Source organism: Carassius auratus, chromosome 6 (assembly GCF_003368295.1).
Source record: "Carassius auratus strain Wakin chromosome 6, ASM336829v1, whole genome shotgun sequence".
In the NCBI taxonomy this organism is placed as follows: domain Eukaryota; kingdom Metazoa; phylum Chordata; class Actinopteri; order Cypriniformes; family Cyprinidae; genus Carassius; species Carassius auratus.
The window spans coordinates 17,331,779-17,354,259 of record NC_039248.1 but is presented as its reverse complement, the minus strand read 5'-3'; the positions used below and the strand labels follow the sequence as shown (position 1 = coordinate 17,354,259).

General features: G+C 37.2%; 1 protein-coding gene across 4 annotated transcripts in view; it reads right to left on the bottom strand.

Annotated features, from left to right (window-relative positions):
- farp2 (FERM, RhoGEF and pleckstrin domain protein 2) overlaps positions 1-22,481 on the bottom strand; it is a 53,630-nt gene that overhangs the window by 20,459 nt on the left and 10,690 nt on the right. For all 4 annotated transcript variants that reach the window (XM_026263761.1, XM_026263774.1, XM_026263766.1 and 1 more), the window contains exons 3-13: positions 10,928-11,032; positions 8,218-8,260; positions 8,050-8,128; positions 7,868-7,965; positions 6,692-6,806; positions 4,048-4,195; positions 3,770-3,865; positions 3,178-3,341; positions 2,260-2,328; positions 2,082-2,139; positions 1,762-1,975 (exon numbers count right to left, since the gene is read on the bottom strand). In XM_026263761.1, the coding sequence (XP_026119546.1) occupies positions 1,762-1,975; positions 2,082-2,139; positions 2,260-2,328; positions 3,178-3,341; positions 3,770-3,865; positions 4,048-4,195; positions 6,692-6,806; positions 7,868-7,965; positions 8,050-8,128; positions 8,218-8,260; positions 10,928-11,032 (1,189 nt within the window). The remainder of the gene's footprint in view (positions 1-1,761; positions 1,976-2,081; positions 2,140-2,259; positions 2,329-3,177; positions 3,342-3,769; positions 3,866-4,047; positions 4,196-6,691; positions 6,807-7,867; positions 7,966-8,049; positions 8,129-8,217; positions 8,261-10,927; positions 11,033-22,481) is intronic.

Sequence of the window (22,481 nt, the reverse complement as noted above, 5' to 3'; positions counted from 1 at the left end):
TTCTCCTTATTCATTAAATTAGTTTTCCTCTTCAGACAATTCAGTTCAGCCGTTGAATAAATATTTGCTTTGAAATATCAATGTTGAACTCGCTTTAGGACTCAATGAGGTCAAAACATTTACAGTAAAAGGAATGAAAATATATACCGATTTAAAAAAAAAATAAAAATCAGCAAATTTGTTTAGATTGCCATTTGATTGCTTTTAAATGTTGGATTTTATTTTACTACACTTCTTTATGTTTATAGCGTGATATTTCAGTATAATACTTGCTATTCACTCCGAAAAGTCTGAGGGATGTTTTCCATGAGCCTGACATACTGGATGTTTAATAATTTTCTGAATTTAAATCTAGTAAAATATTATTTTATTATTATTATTATTATTAATATTTAATGTAATCTTATAGGTAATGCATGCAGCCATTATCACATTTCTCCTGCATGTCACACAGCCCTAACATGGCCACTTTTTTTTTTTAAAGGTCACAGCGCAACTTTAGTTTGCAGCCATCAAGACAACTAAGATTAAATGTTAACGGATAAAGAGGGATTTAACTATATATAAACTGAAAAATGAAAATGAATCTTAAAAAACGCTTAAAAATGCTTTCTGTCCTAAAAGAACTGACAGCACATCATTCAAAAACAATAAAAAAAGATAATGAATTAACACCAGAGAGAGAGAGAGATAGAGGAAGTACACTGGAAAGGGGACGTGAGAAAAAAAGTGGTAGATTAAAGCGCTAACAGGAGGTGTCAAGATTATAAGTACTGATTCGATCAAGATAAAGTGTACAATTAAGTGCTTGGTTATGTTCTGCATTAAAAACCAATAACTGCTTCCGTTTAATGGGGTCGTGCTACATTTTAAAATGGGTGTTGCCTGGTGGGGGCTCCCCAATGCCTAGAGCCCTGAGATTTTGGCATTCCAGCAGGAAGCTGTCTAAATCCGTCCCGCTCACAAGTGGATTGCTAAAGAAGAGGTTCTGATCTGGAGGCAGACCTCCATCAGACCCCCAGTCGGAGTCGGAATCGGAGCTGCCGTCAGCCGAGCCCTCTGTGGTTGTGGGCGGATAGCTGAGCTGCTCCAGCTGCTCCACCAGATCGTTGAACTGCATGGCCGAGCTGTCTTCGGAACGCACGGAATACGCAGGGAAGTTAACCATCGAGCTCGCCTCGGATAGGTTCTCAGAACCAGGCAGACGTAGGGAGGATGAGGAGTCGGGACCTCCGAAACCGAGCGAGAGCGAGTCGCCAACAGAACCTAGTGGAAGGTTATCCAGCGAGCTACACTCGGAGCGGTTGTTGACCAGAGAACTGGTCTCGGATCGGCCGAATGCACTTTCAGGGAACGCGTCAGCATTGCCGTTGAGGTCCTCGAGGCCGAGAGCGTATGTAGCGGGCTGAACGGAGACTCCATCACCATATTCGAACCTCTCAGGAATCTCTTCGTCAAACCCGTAACAGTAGGCCTCCGCACCGCCAGCGTAAAACGAAATTTCAGCCGGATCGTCATCGATGTACTCTTCGCTAACATGCAGCTGCGTGCAGGATACCGGGATCTGGTACGACATTTGTCGAACGCGCATTAACTCTGCCTCAAACGCTTCAGGTGTGAGGCAGCCCGTTTTGGCCGCACTCACCCCTACTCGCTCGCTATCCTCATTGCCATTTTGGGAGGGCCGTACACCAGGGGAACTACTCTCTACACACACAAACGAGGGGCCGCAGTCTCCTGCTGCCTGGCTATGAGTGGCACCTGGGAAGGCGTAGGTGGACTGGGAGTTGGTCTTGATGGAGTCCTGCTGCATTGGGCTGGGGGCTCTGGCGGGCTGCTGTGTCTGCTGGAGATGCACAGGCTGGTTCGGGGTCTCCATCCGCATGGGTGAGCTAGGGGCATGCAGGGAGTGGAAGGAGGCGGTGACAGAGGAAGGAGGTACTGGAGACCTTAGACTGTCGTTAAAACACAGATTCTGAAACGGATGGGTAAGGTAAAGAGAGAGGATGAAAACAGAAAGTCAGTTGTTGGTATTGAAAGTGGAGAGATTGGCTGTGTTCCTGATCTAAGACTCTACTCACCTGTTTTGGCACACCAGAAGCCAAGGAACGTGTCGACATGCGAATCTTACTGTTCCTCCTGTAAACACAGCATAATCAGTGCAAAGACAAACAAGCACCACAACAAAAGGTTTAACAAAGATGGTCCAGTATACAGTATAAAACTGATTTGAGGTGAAACTTTGAAAGAAATATTTACCTCTGGTAAGGAGTTCTTCTCAACCCGCTGTCCCTCACGTACTCAACAAGCTGCTTCTGCGTCCTCCCACTGTCACAGATACACAATGCTTTTTAACAAACCAAGTAAAAGCTACAATTTGTAATCACAATATTCTTTTAAAAAATCTGGGATATACACTATTTTTAAATAGTATGGTGTTGGTGAGACGTTTAAATGTTTCTGTTCAGTACATTTCTCTGAGGTTTATATTTGTTGATCTGCATGCATTTATTTATGCCCCATTATTTGTTCCTATAGTTTGCGGTCTTATTCCGTCGTCAGTCATTAATGCCATTTGTAGAACAAATTCTGGATTCACATTTCATACACATATACATTTTTATGCTCACCAAGTCAGAAATGTGAAAACTTAAAATAACTTTTCTATTTGAATATAATATTAATTAAAAATATGATTTAGTCCTGTGGAAAAAAAAGTTGCATTTAAGAACATTTCTTCTTATTATTATTAATCTTGAACAGTTGTGCTCCTAATACAGCATATTTGTGGAAACCATGATAACCCCCACCCCCTCCCCCCCAAGGATAATAGAAAGTTTAAAATATATTTTTTACAGATATTACCCAATCGTACGTTACTGTAATTGCACTGATAGTAATTATGAAACTTTGTTACCGAAAAAAATGATTTTGTGACGAACATTACTGAAAGATTTGTGAAGATTAAGGTTTCCTCTGACTGATTTAACTAGTAAGTCTGTTACAGTGATTGCGCTGTGTTTGTTTTTGCTTGGAACACACAAGGACAGTCTGGAAAGACAAGGACAGTTCTTAGAAATACTAAGAACCAGCACGAAGAAGCAGAACAAGAACCACTACCATGACCACAACAGAAAAACATATTTAAACATGTCTCCCTCATCAATATAATCACACCTGTATCTGAAGGAGGATCCTCTGCTGAAGAAGACGGCTTTGGTTTTGGGCTGAGGCTGATCTAACAGACGGAAAAACGAGTGATGCTCCACACAGTTCTTCCAGAAGATCTTACACTGATCTCGACTGCCCATTAGAAACTCCAGCGTATCCTGATGAGGACCCTGTGAAACGAGAGGTTGATCGGTCACTGAGAAAAGACTGAACTTAAGAACTTCCATCTCAGATGAAAGGCAACGAGAGGAAGCACATGGTTTTGATTCGTGGCGCTTCATGCAACTGATCCCGACAGAATAACAAACGTCAGCCTGAATACATTTAAAATGTTTACACGGGGTAAGAGACGGATGGCCTCATCCAACCAAGCTCCTGAGCTTGGACATTTTACTTCTACACTTGGGTCCGCAGACTGATTTCACAGCATTGTATTTCTCCCAAATTGTCTATTGTGTTGGACTTATGTATTATGTAATGGTCTTTCTTGTCATATTAGACTACATTCTGTCCCCTTTGAATTTAGGCTGTGTGTCTACATGTTTGTAAATATATTATATATTGTTATTTAATATTATTATGTAAACTTGATACCCACATGAACTTCTGGGTGCAATTTAATTAGAAATCGTTTCCTCTTGAAGCTCAGCTTTCGAATTTTGGACCAGTTAAAGGTGTTAATTTTGGTGTGGCCCTGAAAAAAAGAAAAAAGATAAATTAAAATAACAAACCTTTATAAATGTGTAATCACACATCAGTTGGTTTTTATCTGAATCTAGTGCAATAATAATGTGTTAAAATTCACTAATAATTTGACTAAAATAGAGAACACTATGAAAATCAATTCTATTCAGTGAGATAAAGTAGAGCATGTACCTGAAACACCTGCAGGCCCATGTGTGCGACAGCCAGGTTGATCTTGGTGCCTTCTCGGTCAGCGGCGGGATGAAAGCGCACCCCGTACATCTCCAGTTTACGAGCGATCTCCAGAACCTGGAAATCTGTTTCTGCTGGGGTCTGCCCACTACAGAAGAGGAAGCAAAGACAAATAACGTAGAAAATATTTAACAAGTGAAACACAGTACTAAAGCAAAAAGAATTCAAAGGAAAATGGGGAGTGGTAAACCATATTTTGTAGCCTAGAATAACAATTTATAGCAGGTTTTAAACTTTTACATAATCCCACAATTTAAAAAGACAAACATCTTCTCTACACTCACTTTATGATAACATCATTAAAACATGTTTCCCATGCATTTATAAATTCTCCAAACCATTATATTTCATATTATATTATATTACAAAGGGTTGGGGTCAGTAAGACTTTATGATGAAGCAAGTCTGAAAAAAAGCTGAATTTTGTCACATGATCCTTTTCTTATTGTTAGCAATGCTGAAAACAAGTGATTGCTTAATAGATTTGTTGAAACCAATATACATTAATGTGCAAAATTCTTAGGCCCCTAGTATTTTCACCTACAAAAAATAGTTTTAAGTCAGTTATTTCTATGTTTTGCTGTAGTGTGTCAGTAGAGATCTGATCTCAACATCATCAGTCTGTCTGGAATGACATAAAGAAACAGAACAAACTGACAGAGACTATATCGACATCTCCATGATTCAAGAGATCTACCTGCAAAGCTACCTGAAAAACAAAGCGAAAGTGCACCTAGGACAATTTTTTTTTAAAGCATAGTGTGGTCACACTTAATGTTGATTTAATTTAGTTAAGTTAATAGAAGTTAATTAATACAATTCATTTATGGCATTATTTTTGAAGGCATCCTCACTTTACAGCATTTTTACACAAGTGCCTTAAACTTTTAACAGTACTGTAGCTTTGCAGGATTCTTGAAGTGTTTTGGAGACACTGCCACAGTTATTCTGAGTCTGAGTCTGTCTCAGTTTGTTCTGTTTCTTCATGTCATTCCAGACAGACTGATGATGGTGAGATCAGATCTCTGTGTGGAGCACTGGCTGTTGTCAGACGCCTTGTGCAAACAAAACTCTCACTGGATTATTACAATTAATGGCAAAAATAATGTTTGAAATATAAACTGATATTTAGTACTGACACACTACAGCAAAAGATAAAAAGAACTGACTTAAAACCATTTTTGGTTGGATTAAAATACTAGTGGCCTGAGACTTTTGCACAGTAATATATTTTAATATTTTTATTTATATAAAATATGTTTTTGTTTTATAAAAAAAAAAAAAAAAAAAAAAAAAAAATACAAATCACATTTGATCCATCCTTGCTGAATAAAAGTCTGAACTTTTTATATATATATATATATATATATATATATATTTTTTTTTTTATTTATTGTTTTATTTTTTTTATAACGGTAGTGCATAAACAGTCCCTCACTACCTTATATATTTTATTCTATTCAGTTTAAGTTTTCACAATACATTATTTATATAGGATATAGGTTCTAATCATTTTAAGTAGTTTCTACTTAAAGTGTGGGGGCTGGGCAAACATATTCCAGTAATGTTGAGCAGCGTTCTGGCTAATGTTGGCAAATGTTAGAGCAGTGCCAGATCATCAGCACACTCGAATTTTGCTCATCCTTTAAGCTGTTCAATCTGCTTAAGCCCCTCCCCTTCCCTTGTGGCCGTATGGCTAATAAAGAGCCTTGAGCCACTGGATTACAATCACAGCCTCACATAGCCGCTGACATGGCCCACAGCAATACTTCTCTCACAGCCAAAGCCTCAGATTAAACACACCGTTACAAAGAGCCAAAAACACAAGACTTGAGATTTTACAAAAACTGACATCGTTTTGTGAATCCAGCAATATTATATATCCTAGATATGGCACAGTTCAATGTAAACTGCAATCTCTGACACTGCAAAAAGTTTTAAATTATCATTTATCTATGTACCACAAACAGTGTGGAACAAGTTACATCTAACGTTTAATAAAGGGAATAGCATGAGCAAAAAATTAATCACTAATAATGACGATCCTGCTAAAACATTTAAGGTTACATCATTTATTTATTTATCTGAAAGGATGATCCATTCACAGCTTGAAGGATCATCTGTCCCATATTATCATATTATGTCTAATAATGTCTGCAAGCTCTTAAAACAACATGTTTCCAAAGTTCAAGCAGAGAGAGAAACTGCAGTCCACCTTTAACTGCCTCTAAATCCTATAAACTGCCACACAAAACAATCACTTACACACGATCAGATCTCTGCTCACCAAATAAACTCAGCACCAAATGGAAACAGACTGTCATTCAAGATTACCAGGGGAGTCTGTATTTAAAGTTCAGTTAGATGTTCAGCTTGGAAAAAAGGCCTCTCATACCACACAAATGCTTCCAAATAAACTGGACATGAAAAAGATAAAACCTACTTCTGTGCCATAAATTCCCTGTACTGATTCCCGGTGGCCAGCGCAGTGAAATGTACAAATGCAATGCCTGACAGGCTGAGATAAATTAAAGAGAACATTGCAGAAGCCTAGACCATCTGACCAAAACAATAAATGACTTGCATGTGTCTGCGGTGGATCTCCATGATCTTTTCTTGCACACGTTCCTGATAAGGCAGCAGTTTATTAATCTTCAGAAACTCTCGGTCTGCTATGTCATCGTAGTCACCGATCTCAGCTGTGTGGGGGAAAGAGAAAAGTAAAGGGGTCTAAAAATAAGAGTGTCCAAGAAAAAGAAAAGGAAAAACACAAAGTTCTTAGAAACTGACTGTTTATGCTGGTTTAATATGGTATTAAAGGGATACTCCACCCCAGAATACCCCCATGTCACTCCAAAACCGTAAAAGTTTTGTTTGTCTTCAGAACACAATTACAATTTTTGGATGAAAACAGGGAGGCTGGTGACTGTCACATTTACTGCCAAGTAAAAAAACACTTGTCAAGATTCACGAAAAAGAATGAAAGACATCATCAGAATAGTTGATCTGCCATCAGTGCTTCAACCGTAACATTATAAAGTGACGACAATACTTTTTGTACAAATAAATGAAAAAAAAAAAAAAAAACTTTATTCAACAAGTTGTCTCCTCTGTGTCACTCCACATCAGCATAGCACCATTTTTGCAAATCTTTGTCAGCCGCGCCACAATGACACATTTTCTTTGTATATTTATGCTTTGATTTGAAGGAAAACAGTGCATCCTGGGGTGCGGTTGAATCAGAAGAGCGTACGCTGCCTGCGTACAGCTCAGATTCGCCAAAATGGTGCTATGCTGATGTGGAATTTTCATCCAAAATATCTTAAATTTTGCTCCGAAGACCAACAAAACTTTTACGGTTTTGGACCAACATGGGGGTAAGTGATTAATGACACAATTTTCATTTTGGGGTGGAGTATCCCTTTAGTTTACATTTTTTTGTTTACTGTGATACAAAAAGTAACAAATCCAAGAAGTATGTTTTCTAAGTAAAATGCATTTTTTGGAATGTATGGAATATATGGCATGTGACCATTCTCTGACAGAGAACAGTACAAAAAAAAATACAAATAAAAAGGCAATTCATGACCTCATTAATGCATTTTTGAATCTATTAATAGAGGCAGGAAAAATTATCACGTCAATTATCAAAAACATTACAAAGCAGAGACAACAGAATCAGAGTAACAATAGATTTAAAACATTATGGCGGACAGGAGTCAGGACTTCAGGTACACAAACTGACTCGTGTTATACTTACATTGCACCAAATGAGAGGCCAGCAGGGCAGCAGTGTTTTCCGTACAGTTCAGTCGGCCTTCTATTAGATCCCTCTTGATTTGCAGAGAAAACAAGTACCTGCAGGAAAAGTACATAGTTAGTTACAACCATAATTCATCTTATCAGTATATAAAACATGGAGGATAATTCCGAACATCCTACCTAGTGAACTCCTCCTGAAGCTGACCAGGATCTGGAGGAAAGAACTTCACTGAAAGCCGAAAGAGTGTGTTCATCGGCCCTGTGAATAGTAAGCATAAACACACGAGTTTCAAAGACCCCAAGATCCTCTGCGCTCTAAACACGACACAAAACATTAAGTGTACTTACGTCTCACTTGTTTCACTATGAGCTTGGTGGGCTCCAGCCAAACCTGTTGAAACAAAACAGTGCCGAGTAAGACTGGCATTTCTGCTTTTAACCACCTTATAAAGTCTAAGCAATAAATCATACAAATAATCTCTCACTCTTTCAAACTACATCTGTTTCTGGTCTTTCAAGAACGCACTAAATCTGAAGAACATCTCAATCACAGCGGCCACAGATAAGATCTTGAGATGCTGACCACACCAAAAACATATTTCAGGAATTTCTGGAAAGCTATTATCAGCTATTATTCGAATGCTCCGGGGTATGCACATTATTAATGGAAACCTCTGTGCTTGCCTGTTTTGGGGTCTTGCATAAATGTGATGATCTGTTTTAACTGTATGTGTCTGCAGAGTTCGTAGACGCCCTGCTCCTCCAAGCACATCTGGAGCTGATTGTGGCAAGAATGTACCTTTTCTCACTCCACCTCCAGATCCTTTTACTCCACTGACCTCTCATCTTCTACAGAATCATCACAACAACCCCCCCCCCCACACACACACACACACACTCATCCCACACCTGATTCAACTCTCTCCAAAAAAGAAAAAAGCTGGCTTGACCCACTAAAAAACAGATGGCCAACAGACTGTCTCCAGTACTTCTCTCAAAATTACTTTTCTTATTAATTTCACCAATGATAAAGAGACCCAGATGAAAAAGATGCATTATAGCGATAATTGAAATGCCATGCTAGTGGGTTTATACAGCACAACAGCCCTTTGTCAGCAGCCTCAGTATTTTTCCCAGTTATAATAAACAAAAATAAAAATAAAAAAATACTAAAAAAAGAAACCGACCCAATTCAATAATAAAACAAAAGCCAAACCAAAAAAACGAACCAAAACTCAAATCCAAAACAAAAAGAAAACCAAGTAAACAACAACAAGCCTGTAAACAAAACATTACAAAACACTGAGGGGACAGGGATAATCCACCCAAAAATGAAATTGTTGTCCTCATCTGCTCGTTTTCATGTTATTCCAAACCTTTATTTCCTATTTCTGCTGGACACAAAAGAAGATATTTTGAAGAATGTTGGTTACCAAACTGTTTCAGTTACCTTTGATTTCCTTTGTATTTTTGTCCATGCAATAGAAGTCAATGGGAAGCGAAAATGTTTGGTTATAATTTCTTTTATGTTCTACAGAAGGAAGAAATACAGGTTTGGAACAACAAAAGACAATTTTTCATTTTTTAACTCTCTTTACTTTAAAGGGTTAGTTCACCAAAGAATGAAAAGTCCTCCGTCTTCTCCTCACCCTCGAGGCATCCTAGGTGTATGTGACTTTCCTCTTTCAGAATAATCCAATCAAAGTTATATAAAAAAATTGTTCTTGCTCTTCCAAGCCCTTCAATGAGGGTAAGCGGGTGTTTGTTTTCAACTGTTCAGAAGACGTGAAATAAAGTGTGTGCATCTGTAATTAAACGTTCCTCACACAGCTCCGGGGGGTGAATAAAGACCCCTATAGTGAATCCATGTGTTTTTGTGAGATAAATACCTAGATTTCAAACGTAATAAACACTTTTTTTTCTCACTTCTGATGACCGTTGGGAACCGGAAGACATGCAGGTGGAAGATGGAAGACTTATGTGTAGCGTACACGCCTCTGGGAAATGTGGAAGCAAAGCAAACAAAGTTTCCTTACTTTAGCAAAGGAAATCCAGTCTCCTCTTGGCTTATTTCGAAATCCTCAGTCGTTTTTCTTTACAAATCCTCGTTTTGTGCTTCTAATTCGTGACTGGACTAATTTGTTTTGTTCTCTCTCTGCGCTCGTCACTAACCACGCAGCGCTGATGAACTACTACATCCGCCGGAACGGCTTCCGGTTCACCACAGTCAAAAAAAGTGAGAAAAACAAAGTGTTTATCACATACACCTAGGATGCTTCGAGGGTGAGTAGAAAATGGGTTCATTCTTGGGTGAACTAACCTTTTAAGCCTATTTATTATTATTTTTTTAATCTTATTAAAATAGCTCACAGGTAATGTAAATCACATAATTAAGCAAAATTAAGATTATACTGACTATGTATGTAACTGACTTAAAATTGAATTGTGTAATCTCTGCCCCTGTGACACCAAAATAAATAAAAATAAACTTGCCTGTTTTCACACAGGTTTCCTCAACATTCCTTTCACTGGTCAAACAAAAGTAGATTTCCACTTACAACTCACAATATTCAGTGAGAGTCAGTGCTACAATCAATTTACTGATGGATTACTTATTTTCTCTGACTATTAAGCAAGGGTAAGTATTTTAAGATTTAAAAAAAAAAAGGTCATACTTCACCTTTAAGAAACGTTTTGCTTCTACTTTAGCCTGAGTCAAATAATCCTTTAAATACTTCAAATCTTGTCTTTAATCAACTGTAAAGTCTCTAATTTCTGTGTAAACTAATTACTATAGTAATTCTGCATAAATGTATCCTTTTAAACATTTATTTGTAGGTATGTTTTAAAATATAATGATGTATTCTTTAAGTTTGTGTGCCTGTATCAGGCAGGTTTAAAGGGAACAGCAAACCTCTGGGGCCCAGAGAGAAGCAGCACAAACAACATAATACACCTCCTCATCTTTTAAAAGCTTAGCAGGGTTTTCAGAGGAGCGGGCCGTTCACAATCCTGTCTTTGTGTGTGCAGGGGGACTGTTTGTCAAGTGGCCACTTACCCAGTTCATCTGCAGGTTCTGAAACTCCAGACCAAAGTAATCGCTCTCAATGAGATTGATCCGTCTGAACACTTCATTGTGCAGAGTTTGCCCATCCGCTTTTGACTACAACAGAGAGAAGAAAAACAAGACAAGACATTCAATTATGACATTTGAAAAAATGCCTATTTTTATTTTATTTTTGACACAATCGTGACAATTTGGTTAATTATCAAAAAATTATCAAAAAACACCTTCTTATATAAAATAAAAATGAACCAAGTGTCTTTTAATTTATTATACTACATAGCATTTAGGGCTGTCACTTTTGAGAAAAATCTAATTCGAATGGATATCGAATATCATGCAATGTATTCGAATATCTTTTTTTTTTATAAATCCAACAATTAGATTATTATGGTAATATAATATTGATTATTATTGTTGTGATGAATGTGAGAATTTTATGGATTAGTAATACATTTCAGAAAGGATACATGAACTGCATAAAACAACCCCCTAACTAGTGATCTACATATGATCAGTGCCCCAACACTCTCTTAATATCTGATTCTTAAAGGGATAATTCTTCCAAAAATGAAAATCATTTACTCACCCACAGGTAATTCCAAACCTGTATGAGTTTCTTTTTTCAGTTCACTAATGAAAGCAAATGGGGCCATTAACTCTTTCTTTCTTTCTTTCTTTCTTTCCAAAATATCTTTTGTGTTCAACAAAAGACAAACAGGGTTGAAACAGCTTAAGGGTGAGTAAATGATGACTGGATTTTCCTTTTGGGTGAAGTATACCTTTAATATTGATTATAACTGCAATTCAATCAAATAATTGAGTGAAACTCGAACCTATTCCAAGTTAAAAATGTAAGTTTATTTTACACAATGTGGTCTACATTTCTTTGTATTTCAAGTTTTTTTTCTTTCTTTTTGAAGATTATGTGGTTTTGAGGGGCAAAATATTTACATATTTCTGTGGAAAAGCAGCTGTGTCTGCTATGAAGTCTCTTGATTTTTGAGGCTAATGGGTGTCAGCAGGAAATATCTGTGGGCTATCGGAGTAATTCTCCACAGCATGCAGCCGGGCCAAAACCAGACACAAGGCCACAACACAGTCAATCTCTGAGATCAGCTGGATTGTCTGTTGTAAACATATAACTGTGAAAGGCTAGGAGAACATCCGAGGACATTTCAGGGCAAACAGGCAGTTAAACCTGCTTAAAAAGAAAATGGTTTTCCCTGAAAAAAAAAAACGGACTCGGGGGGTTTGTCATTACAAAATGAAGGACTAATTACTATGTACCCAGAACACACTGTGTTTAGGTTTTGCCATTCGAGCCTGTGACTTCCTGGGAAAATTATACAGCAGACAGCTGTTTGTAATGTGAAATGTATTTTTAAAGACCATAAAAACAGCCTGAGTTGAATAGGGCTGACTAGATTGTTGCCCTCCATTTCTTTGGTACGTTCTAAACTTGACAGATTCTTTCTGCCTTTAATACAGTTTTTCAAGTGAAGAATGTACTCTCCGTGCCAAACAGGGCAGGTAAGCACCTTTCAAATGGCTTGCTTTATAAGCTCTGCCAAAACCCGCATCAACATGTCCAACACAATCAGTACAAAGAGGAGGAGACAGACCACTCATACAGAAATTCATAAAGAACTCATAATGCTCAACAGAGCAGCTGTGAATGAACGAATTGCCTTTCATTTATAAAGGCTGATTTATACTTCTGCGTCGAACCCACGCCGTAGCCTACGCATAGACGCACATTCTAAACCATAGCCTACGCCGTAACCTGACGTGCACCTCTCCAAAAATCGAACAGTGGGTCAATTCTACGTGGATCGCAAGCGCTGTGATTTGTCTGTTAGAACCCCTCCATAAATATGTACTTGAGTTTTGTTTATGTCGTGCCTATTGTGAGTACACCATTCATGCAGATACGAAATACATTATCATTATCATCAATACAGATGACCAGATTTGATTTGGATTCATAAGCCCTCAACTTGATTCAGATATGGAATATATTTTTTATTTCATTTGGGGATATTTCAGTTATAATGACATTTATAAATTGTCCTCTAATGCTTTAAATTATACAGGGCATTGCATAATACTTTAAAACCGGTTATTCACCTTTTTAAGCTATCCTTTAAAAGAACTGGCCGATAAATGTCATTCATTTTAGAAATCAGGCTACACTGGTTGTGCTGTATATTCTTAATTCCCCAAGAACATCTCTGGCAAAGTATGATTTCTTCTACCTTGGCACTGAATTATTATTGGATTGAAATATTAATAAAAAAGTAAAAAATTAATAAAAAAGATTTAAAAAGATTAAATCTGTTTTGAAGCTTGTGACATATAAATGTGCACATTAACCCGATCACTTTATTTAGCATTCATGTGAACACTATGTTCGGAATTATTCCAATCGCAACAAAAAGTGCCCATTTCAAAAAAATTCAATTGAAACATTAAGTGTCCATGTAAGTATGGCCATTGTTATATAAAAAAATATATATTTCAAATAAATGCTGTTCTTTTGAATTTGAATCTTTTTATTTAACAACAAATCCTGAAAAAAGTACATGGTTTGCTCAAAAAAAAAAAAAAAAAAAGGTCAGGAACTTTTAATGTTCTCACGTGTGAGGTGTGTTTTATGCTTGGGAGTAAGTTCTACAGACTCTCAGTTCACGTACTTCAGCATTAATTGGATTAAGTTTTTTTTTTCTACAGCTTTCCCAAGCACCCTAAACTAAAAGCCCATTAGAAATACAGCATAACAAAACTAAGCCATGGGATCAACTCTGTGGCATTGACTGCAACAAGGAAATAGCAGCCGAATCATATTTTCCATACAGAGAGCAGTGCCTGCTGAACCCTCCAAGCACATAGACGCTATCCAGCATGTAGGAGTTTCCCTGTTACCGTTGAAGTGTCAGCTGGGCAGGTTTATGGGTCAACAGTGGCTGGGATTACTGAGCAGCAGATGTTCACAGTCTGGGGAATCCTTCTGGTACTCACCAAGCCAGCTTGTCAGACTATATTGGCGACTGCTGAATCCAAACTAACAGTAGTGTGTAAAGCTTTTTCATTTAGTCTGTCTGTGAACAGAATCTTTATGATCATGCGTTTGAGTGCTGTCTGTGTTTGGGCATGTTGAGATCTCAGGAGGAGGCATTTCTTTCTCACACTCTAGGCAGGTGTAATGATTCTAGCCACACCTTAACAACAAGTGATTGTAACAACAATGAAAAACATTGTAAATCATTAACTAAGTAAATGCATTGCAGCTACAAGAATGGATTACAGTGTTTCCTATGTCATGGTTGCTGAATCTTCAGCGCCACAGGCCCTCAGCAAAATAAATCATATCTGTTCAAAAGAATAACAAGTTCAGTGATTTGAATCAAATCATTAACTAAATGAACTCAATGATTCAACATCTGACTTGATTATGGACACAATTAAACTTAAGTGGCAACAGAAACCGGACATATATCCGAATGTAATCGATAAAAAAAAGGAACCCTATGGCAGGGATGTGGATGAATCGATTGTTGTTTTTAAATACTCAAAAATCAATGCAAGCTTGTAGTGGATTGTGGACGATACGATCACAAAAATCACCAGTCTAGTCTGCCATTTTCACCAGATAATAGAGTTGACATTTTGATTATTTTATTATTTTGATTAAAGATCACAAGGGCAAAAAATAAACAATATTAACTATATACAGGGTGGATCTTTCATTTGGGGAGTACCTTACATGTACCATCCAACAGAATTAGGTAATTTAAATACTAAATAAAAGTAACTGTAATTTGTTATAGTCACTGAGAAACAATGTGTAATTAAATTACAGTTACTATTGAAAAGGCTACCGATTACAAAAGGGGTTACATCTGAATATTATCACGCAAAAACAGATTTAATGGACTTCTTTCATAAATTGCATTGACTGCTCTAAAATTTGAGACAACAATGTTTCAGGAGTTTAGGACACAGAGTAGGACACATGCTTATTCGACAACTCTTATTTCCCATTTGATATATTGAAATTAAACTATTTTGTGTTATGATTTTAAATCTGTATTTAACCTCAGAGCAATCTCAAAGCAAAAAAAAAAAAGAGTTGCTAAAGTCCAAATTTGTGGTGTCTGTTCTTTAGAATATTTTAAATCTTAATTTAAGTGATGAATGTTTCTAAAAAGTCTGATAGTAATGAGTGTTGAGCACTACTGTAAGGTTAACCCTGCTGGTTTTAAATGTTTCAAAATAATTAACAGAAATTTAGAAAAGTAAAATTCAAAAATTTATCAAATGTAATCAGTTAAATTACTTTAATGAAGTCATTGAAATAGTTACACTTCTTACTACATTTTATTACATTTCCCAAGTAACCTTCCCAGCACTGCTAATATCCATCTTAAAATAAAGCAGGTTTTGTGAACTTAAATATTGTGGAATGTTGTTCATGTGAATCAATTCAATTCACACAAATCAAAGGCAGCCTCAGCCAAATGATTTTATATATGTAACGGCCAACACATGACTGTACATATTAGATGAACCATTTAGTTCAATATTTAGCTTGAAGTAAGAGGAAATGTGCTGCAGACGGCTACATTTCCCAACTTTTCATCACCTGCAAAGCAAACAAGAAACGTAATTGCAGCTGACACTCTCAGGTTCTTGACTCTGGATTTATTTAAGAGCACAGATTAACACTCTCCATCACTCAATGCTTCAGGAATCTGACCTTTAAAATAAACAGAACCAGGCCATTTCATTATAAGTCTGGTTTCTTATTGTATGCATCAATCCGACTGATTTCCACTAGCGATGTGTGACCATCACCTCTCGGCATACAGTTGGACATACAGTAAAGAGTTTGTCAGCAGTTAAAATGGGAGTTAATAAGGATCAGAGAAGGGTTTAAGTGCACCTGGCATTACTGACCAACTGCTCCAGTGTGCAGGGTCACCCAGATTGTTAAACACCTCACTAAATCCTGCCTTGCGAACCAAACTCCCAGAGTGGAGATTCAACATGAACTGTAAACATGGGGTTTGGAGCTCAGTCTCTCTCAACAAGCACAGCACAGAGCAACACATTATCTAGTTGTAGATCTAATGTGATTTAGTCACATTTAATACAAAGTTTCATGTGTAAACAAGTTCCCAGGAGTCACTCTATCAAATGCTCTCTTTTTACCACATTCTTTGCTATAGGCCAAAATGACTGGCCCATCGCTAAGCCCGGCTCTTATTTTCAGGTATAAATTCTTGTGACATGGCAAAACCGCCTATACATCATTCTTACATGTGATGGGATGAATAGTGACCAATCAAAGCATTTGTCTCGGTTGTTTTCCTTTTAAAGAAATTTTCAATTGCACAATAATGTTAGCACTACTTATTGGACCTTTCTTTGCTTGTCCAAAAGCCGGACTGGAATGTGGATAAGACAAATATACTTCAGGGTTTAAAGTCAACTGAAAGCAGAGCCGCCTTGTTTAAAAGCAAGAGATACAATTCATTTAAATGGAAAAAAAAACCAAGATCATTTTGGAATGAAGGGTGAGAGTTTAAATCCAAAGAAATCCATTTCACTTCTAGCATCTCTCATGCCACATGACAAGTGACCAGGCAACAGCGTTTCACAGAATTCTTGAATAATTTTGACCGATAAAGTTTTTTTGACAGCCAATGCTGATGCCAATATCTTAAAGGGTTAGTTTATACAAAAATGTATCAATTTGCCCACTTTCATGTTCATGCCATTTTCACTGTAAGCACTGTTAAAGGGTTAGTTCACCCCAGGATTGATTCTGATTGGTTGGCAATGTTTTTATCGTTCATCAGAAAAAAAAATCGTTCTGAAAGTGATTCCAACGATATCATTGGTGAGTCGACATGAGGGTGAGTCATTAATGAAATCATGTTAAAGGGGGGGTGAAATGCTATTTCATGCATACTGAGTTTTTTACACTGTTAAAGAGTTGGATTCCCATGCTAAACATGGACAAAGTTTCAAAAATTAAGTTGTACGTTTGAAGGAGTATTTTTGTTCCAAAAAAACCTCTTCCGGTTTGTCACAAGTTTCGGAAAGTTTTTTTCGAGTATGGCTCTGTGTGACGTTAGATGGAGTGGAATTTCCTTATATGGGTCCTAAGTGCGCGCTCTTCTACCGGAAGAGCGCGCGCTCCCATATAGCAGAGCAGAGAGAGGCTGAGCACAGCCTGATCAGAGCGAGAGCGTCGCGAAAAGTCACAAAAGAAGTGTGTTTTTGGTTGCCAGGGCAAGACAACCCTGCACAGATTACCAAAAGAGAAACAGCATTAAGGGACGAGTGGATGGAGTTTATTTTTACAGAGCATCAACGGAGTTGTGCAAGTGTTTTTGTTTGTTCCCTGCATTTCGGATTGCACATCGTTTATTTCTTAAGGATAATGCAGTCCCAACGGAAAAGGGTCACGATTGTGTGTTGGAACCACATGCGGTGAGTAAAACTGCTTCAAATATCTCTGTGTTGTTAACTTCGCTATCAGCGCATAAGCACATCAAGTAAACAACATGCGATGTTGCCATCAAACTGTACTTTCCACATGTACAGCTTAAAAAAAAAAAAAAAAAAAAAAGACGACATAAAGTGGAACTTAGTCATTTTCCAAAACCCCTAAGCAAATATATACAGTTTCAGTACATACCACATAGCATACCGCCTTTGCTGATGGTGCTCTTGTTAAATTTCAGCCTCTGGATCTGTGTCACAGCTTCCACATGCTCTCAACTCAAAAGCCTACTGGCGCTCGTGATTCTTTAGCTCCGCCCACACGTCACGCCTCTAGGCGCTCGTGTTTTTCCAGGTACAGACTATCTTTCTCTTATAAATATAATAAAAATAAAGACTTTTTGGAGTTATGAAGGATGCAGTACTACTCTATAGGTACTCAAGATTAACAGGATATTGAGTGAAAACGAGCATTTCACCCCCCCTTAAATTTTTGGGTTAACTAACCTTTTTAGAGTGCGCACGGTGAAAATGACAAACATTGGGCAAGTGGGCAAACTGATAAAGCACAGCATAGTTTGAAATCTTGAGCTTAAAGTTTGTCAATCTCGTGTCTCCAGTGAAGCTGAACTTTCCTCCTGCCAGCATTCAATTTGCATGGACCAAATGTCATGCAGAGAACACGTGATCATGCAGGATACGAACACACACTTTATAAGAGCTCACAGCTGGATCCAACTAAGTCTGCAAGGTTTGTGAAATTAAATGTTTATTAGGCATTCAAAGTCTAAGTCAAAGGTCAGTTTAAATGACAAATGCATCTTTGCTGAATGCTGATGGTAAACGAGAAAGTATGTTTGCCTTTCTATTACTAATCAGATAAAATCAGTTGATTTAATACTTTATATACCTTTAAAAACTTTTATTTAGAGGGAGAATGTGAGCTCTGTGTCAGGTGCTGCCTTTCTCAGCCATGTCAAAATAAAAGTTGACCACATCAGCCAAACAGAAAACCTTATCTGCCAATGTCGATACTTGAAAAATATCGCCTGATATATCAGTCAACCAGCATTTAAAAGCACCCCAAAACAGACTTGTGAGAAAAAGCTTGTATGAGAAAATAGCAGATGACAACAATGACTAAAAAAGGATGGAATAAAAATGAAAAGTGTCAAGCTCAAATAACACTTAGAGAGGTTTCAATAGATTGTTTTCGGGTTAAATATAAAATACAATAATAAAGAGAAAGACATTGAGTACAAAGTTGTCCTACCATCTCTACAGCATTGTATAATTACGGTCATTGTTTAAATGAAACAAATATATTACAATAATATAATTTATACTTCTATTTTATTTAACCTAATATATAATTTAGTCTGAATCTATTACTATCAAAGCCAGTGATGGCCGCCAACAGGGCCAAACCAATGAAAAGCCCAATCTGTCACTCTTCAACACCCTCAAATTATATCAGAGTGAGAGATGGCAAAAGTTGTCATCTGAGAAGGGGACAGCGGGGGCTTGAAGCAATCAAGAGACGCTGGCCTCTAGGATTTTCCTCATAGCCAGCTCTGTCAAAGCCACTAATTTGTTCCACTAATTGCATCGTATGGTGGACATTAAGCAGGCCAAATGAGAGTGTGTGTAAGGCTTCCTATTACTGACTGTACTGATAGGATACATCGCTCGACCTGTGCCTGACTATTTGAAAGCAGTTTCGTCACTGTTGATTTAAAGGGACAATAAGTAACTTTTTAGGTATTTTATTATCTAAAATCAATATTTTTATTCATAAATATGCCCTCAATGGTGTACAAATACCTATGCCAATGTTTAAACTAATCCTCGTAAATGAAGAATTCATTATCTTTATATACATGGGACGGGTAGGTCGACGGAGGCTAACATGTAGTTCCGCCATCTTGCAAAACTATAATAGCAGAGAGGGACAAAAAGTACTAAGCCAACGCGTTTCCACAACGCGTTTTCGGTCAGAGCCAGAAACGCAGGTGCAGAGCAGTGAGAGGTGCTTGAAACTGCACCGGCAAGTTTAAAAGTCTGGATTGCATTCTTATTATGGACCATACATATGCCGCGCCACAGGAGAAGAAAACATCGTCGCCAAAACAGTCAAAAATAGAACGTAAAAGGAAACGTGACCGTAGATTACAGAAAACAAGAGTTAATGTCAGGGAAGCTTTTTCTAGGTGGAAAGAGCTAATGCTGGATAAAGATTTCAAAAGAGACGCTGAAGTGGCCAGTTTTCTTCTCGACAGGTAAGTCAGTGTTTGATGATGACATCTAACGATGCACATAATTCAGAAAATATAACGAATAAATTAGACATAACTACTAATTACAATATTTCATGTTTTCCACAGTCAGTAATTCATACTGTAACATTCGTTTGTTAGTTGTCATGTTGCAGTTTGTTTGAAATAACACACCTGTTCACCTGAAGGATAACTCAACGAAGTGCTATTAGAAGACATCGTGTCAAAGCTTTTTGGTACATATCGTCTACCGTAGATGCAACGCGCATTTGAAAAAGCGAGGCGCTGGAGAGCAAAATTAGTTTGAATGCAAAATACAATTTCACCACTAGATGGGAGTAATTCCTACTTACAGTCCCTTTAAGACTGGAATTAAAATATATTAGGTTATCACATTTCTATATTTCCATAATAGCAATTTCAAATAACTGGTAGAAATACAAGTGAAAATTTGAGGCGCACAAATACATATGCATATGTTTAAAAATACTGTAGTATTTTAGTATTGTTGCTTATAATTACTTTCATGTTATGTCTGAAGATGTGCTGATCGGCCCATTCAATACTATCCCGATACTTGTGTGCCAATTCAATATATATTGTGATAATTTAGTATTGCGTTTATATAACTATTGTGATTTGTTACTACAATTAATTGTGATTTTTGTTTGCTTATTAAAAGACAATGGAAAATACTTGATCATACCCTTAAAGAGACTGTATATGGTGAGGATCCATATTAACAAAAACAATGCATTACATCTTTTTGAACTTTTATTTCAGGAGCATACACGGTGTATATTTTAAAGTACCATGAACCATGAAATTGCACATGAATACAAGTCCAAATTTCAACAAAAAAAAATTTTTTTTTTGAAAAAAAAAACTGACATAAAAGTGCTATGTTACTTTGCATTAGGGATGTGTGGGTCTAGTCGACTAAACGGTACAGTTCCTAATAGTCGATTACACGACAGAAAAAAACCACCAAAACAATTATCATTCAGATTGACAATTTTATTTTACCATTAAATTACCATTGTTACATTTAAAACATTAAATGAAAATAAAATATTTGAAAAATACTTCATTATTTTTAAAAGTGTATCGGGGCATAAACTATTTTTTTTTTCTTGGACCTCGCATGAGTTTTCTTTGTGTCAGTTGTGGCGAGCTCAAACGTGATCACATGAAAGACGAGCAAGGTGTGGGATTATTTAGAATTATACGGAAACTGAAAAGTTGTGTCCAAACTCTGTAATGTCAAATTATCTTACAATAACTGTACTGGAGTGATGCGTTATCATATTAAATGCAGGCACGTTGGCGTTAGCTTAGAGACTAGCCAAAGCCAGCTAATGTCAATCATGTCTTTCACTGTGATCCTGTCCACACGGTCTATTCTTCTAATGAAGACCCACTTCGGTGGTGGTGCAGGATGTCCAGGTGCTTTACGAAATTCTGTTAGCTTGATTTTCGTTATCTCCGTGTCCCTGCAACTTCATTTCCCACAGAGCAAGTTATTTTTATTTTTTTTTACAGCAGGAACTGTTCGTTTAGTTTTTGGATGATACAGCCTACATGAAGTATGTTTTTAAAAGCCATTCTAATGCTATTCCTTGATGAAATTTCCTATTGTATTTTAATTGTGTTTTAATATGTTGGCTAACTTTATATGAAGATGAAGAAATCACCCAGACTATTGATTGATTTTCAATTGTTCTGCATTTCCCCAGCTGATTTTCATAAATAAGCATTGGCTGACGTTGAGTTTGTGCTCTTCCTCTTCTTTAACGACTGCCTAAAATGAGATGATAACGCGAAGCAAGCATAGGCAACGGCATACATGTGACCTAGTTTGAGCTGAATTTATTAAGGAATTTGACAGTGCGATTCACAGATTAAGTATTTCAAATATATGCTATTATATACACGCACAAATTTATTTTTATTCTTACCATCGTTTGGGGGCTTCTTGCTTTTAGACTAGTCAACAAGTCGGATACAAAACTTCAGTTTAAACGGCAGTCAAATTACCGGTAGTCGTTGTGCACATCCTAACGTTGTATGCCGTTTTTGTCATGTTTAATCATGTTTTCCAGAGAGTGTGTAAAATTCTAAGTTTCCACACTTTGAATTTACTGGTATGGGCCATATGGCTATGTAAAAGGGGCTATTATAAGCCATCAGTGTACTTCAAAAAATAAAAATAAAATCTATACCAGTTAACCAATAATAATACTAGCTAAAATATGAAAGTAAAAAGGGAGACAGGTTATTTATCTAGTGAAATGTATTGTTTAAACAGCAATTATTTACATCACAGCAACAAACAACTGAATCACAGTTAATTCCAAACAAATGCAAAAATTATGTTTGCCTTTATTACTAAAGACTCTCTTTTTAAAATTGTCTGACACACACATGTACACTTTTTTTTTTTTTTTTTTTTTTACTAAATCTTAAGTCATCTATAGGTCTTTAAAGTTTTAAGGCTTGTCTAAATTCTGGACTACTGGAGTACTACTGTTTATTCAACCACAGTACTACCATGCTACACCAACACAATCCACCCAATACTCAACAGTCTACTCCCACCCACCCTTCTTTAGCCTGTCAACCGAACTATTTATGAGCTTGTTTGCTGCTCCTGCTCCTGCTCCACTCCCTCCTCCGAATTCCCATCAGCCAGCCCCCGTCACTGTCCCGCATTCCCCAGGGATCGAAGCAGCCTCCTCGCTGCACTGACCCCTCCACAA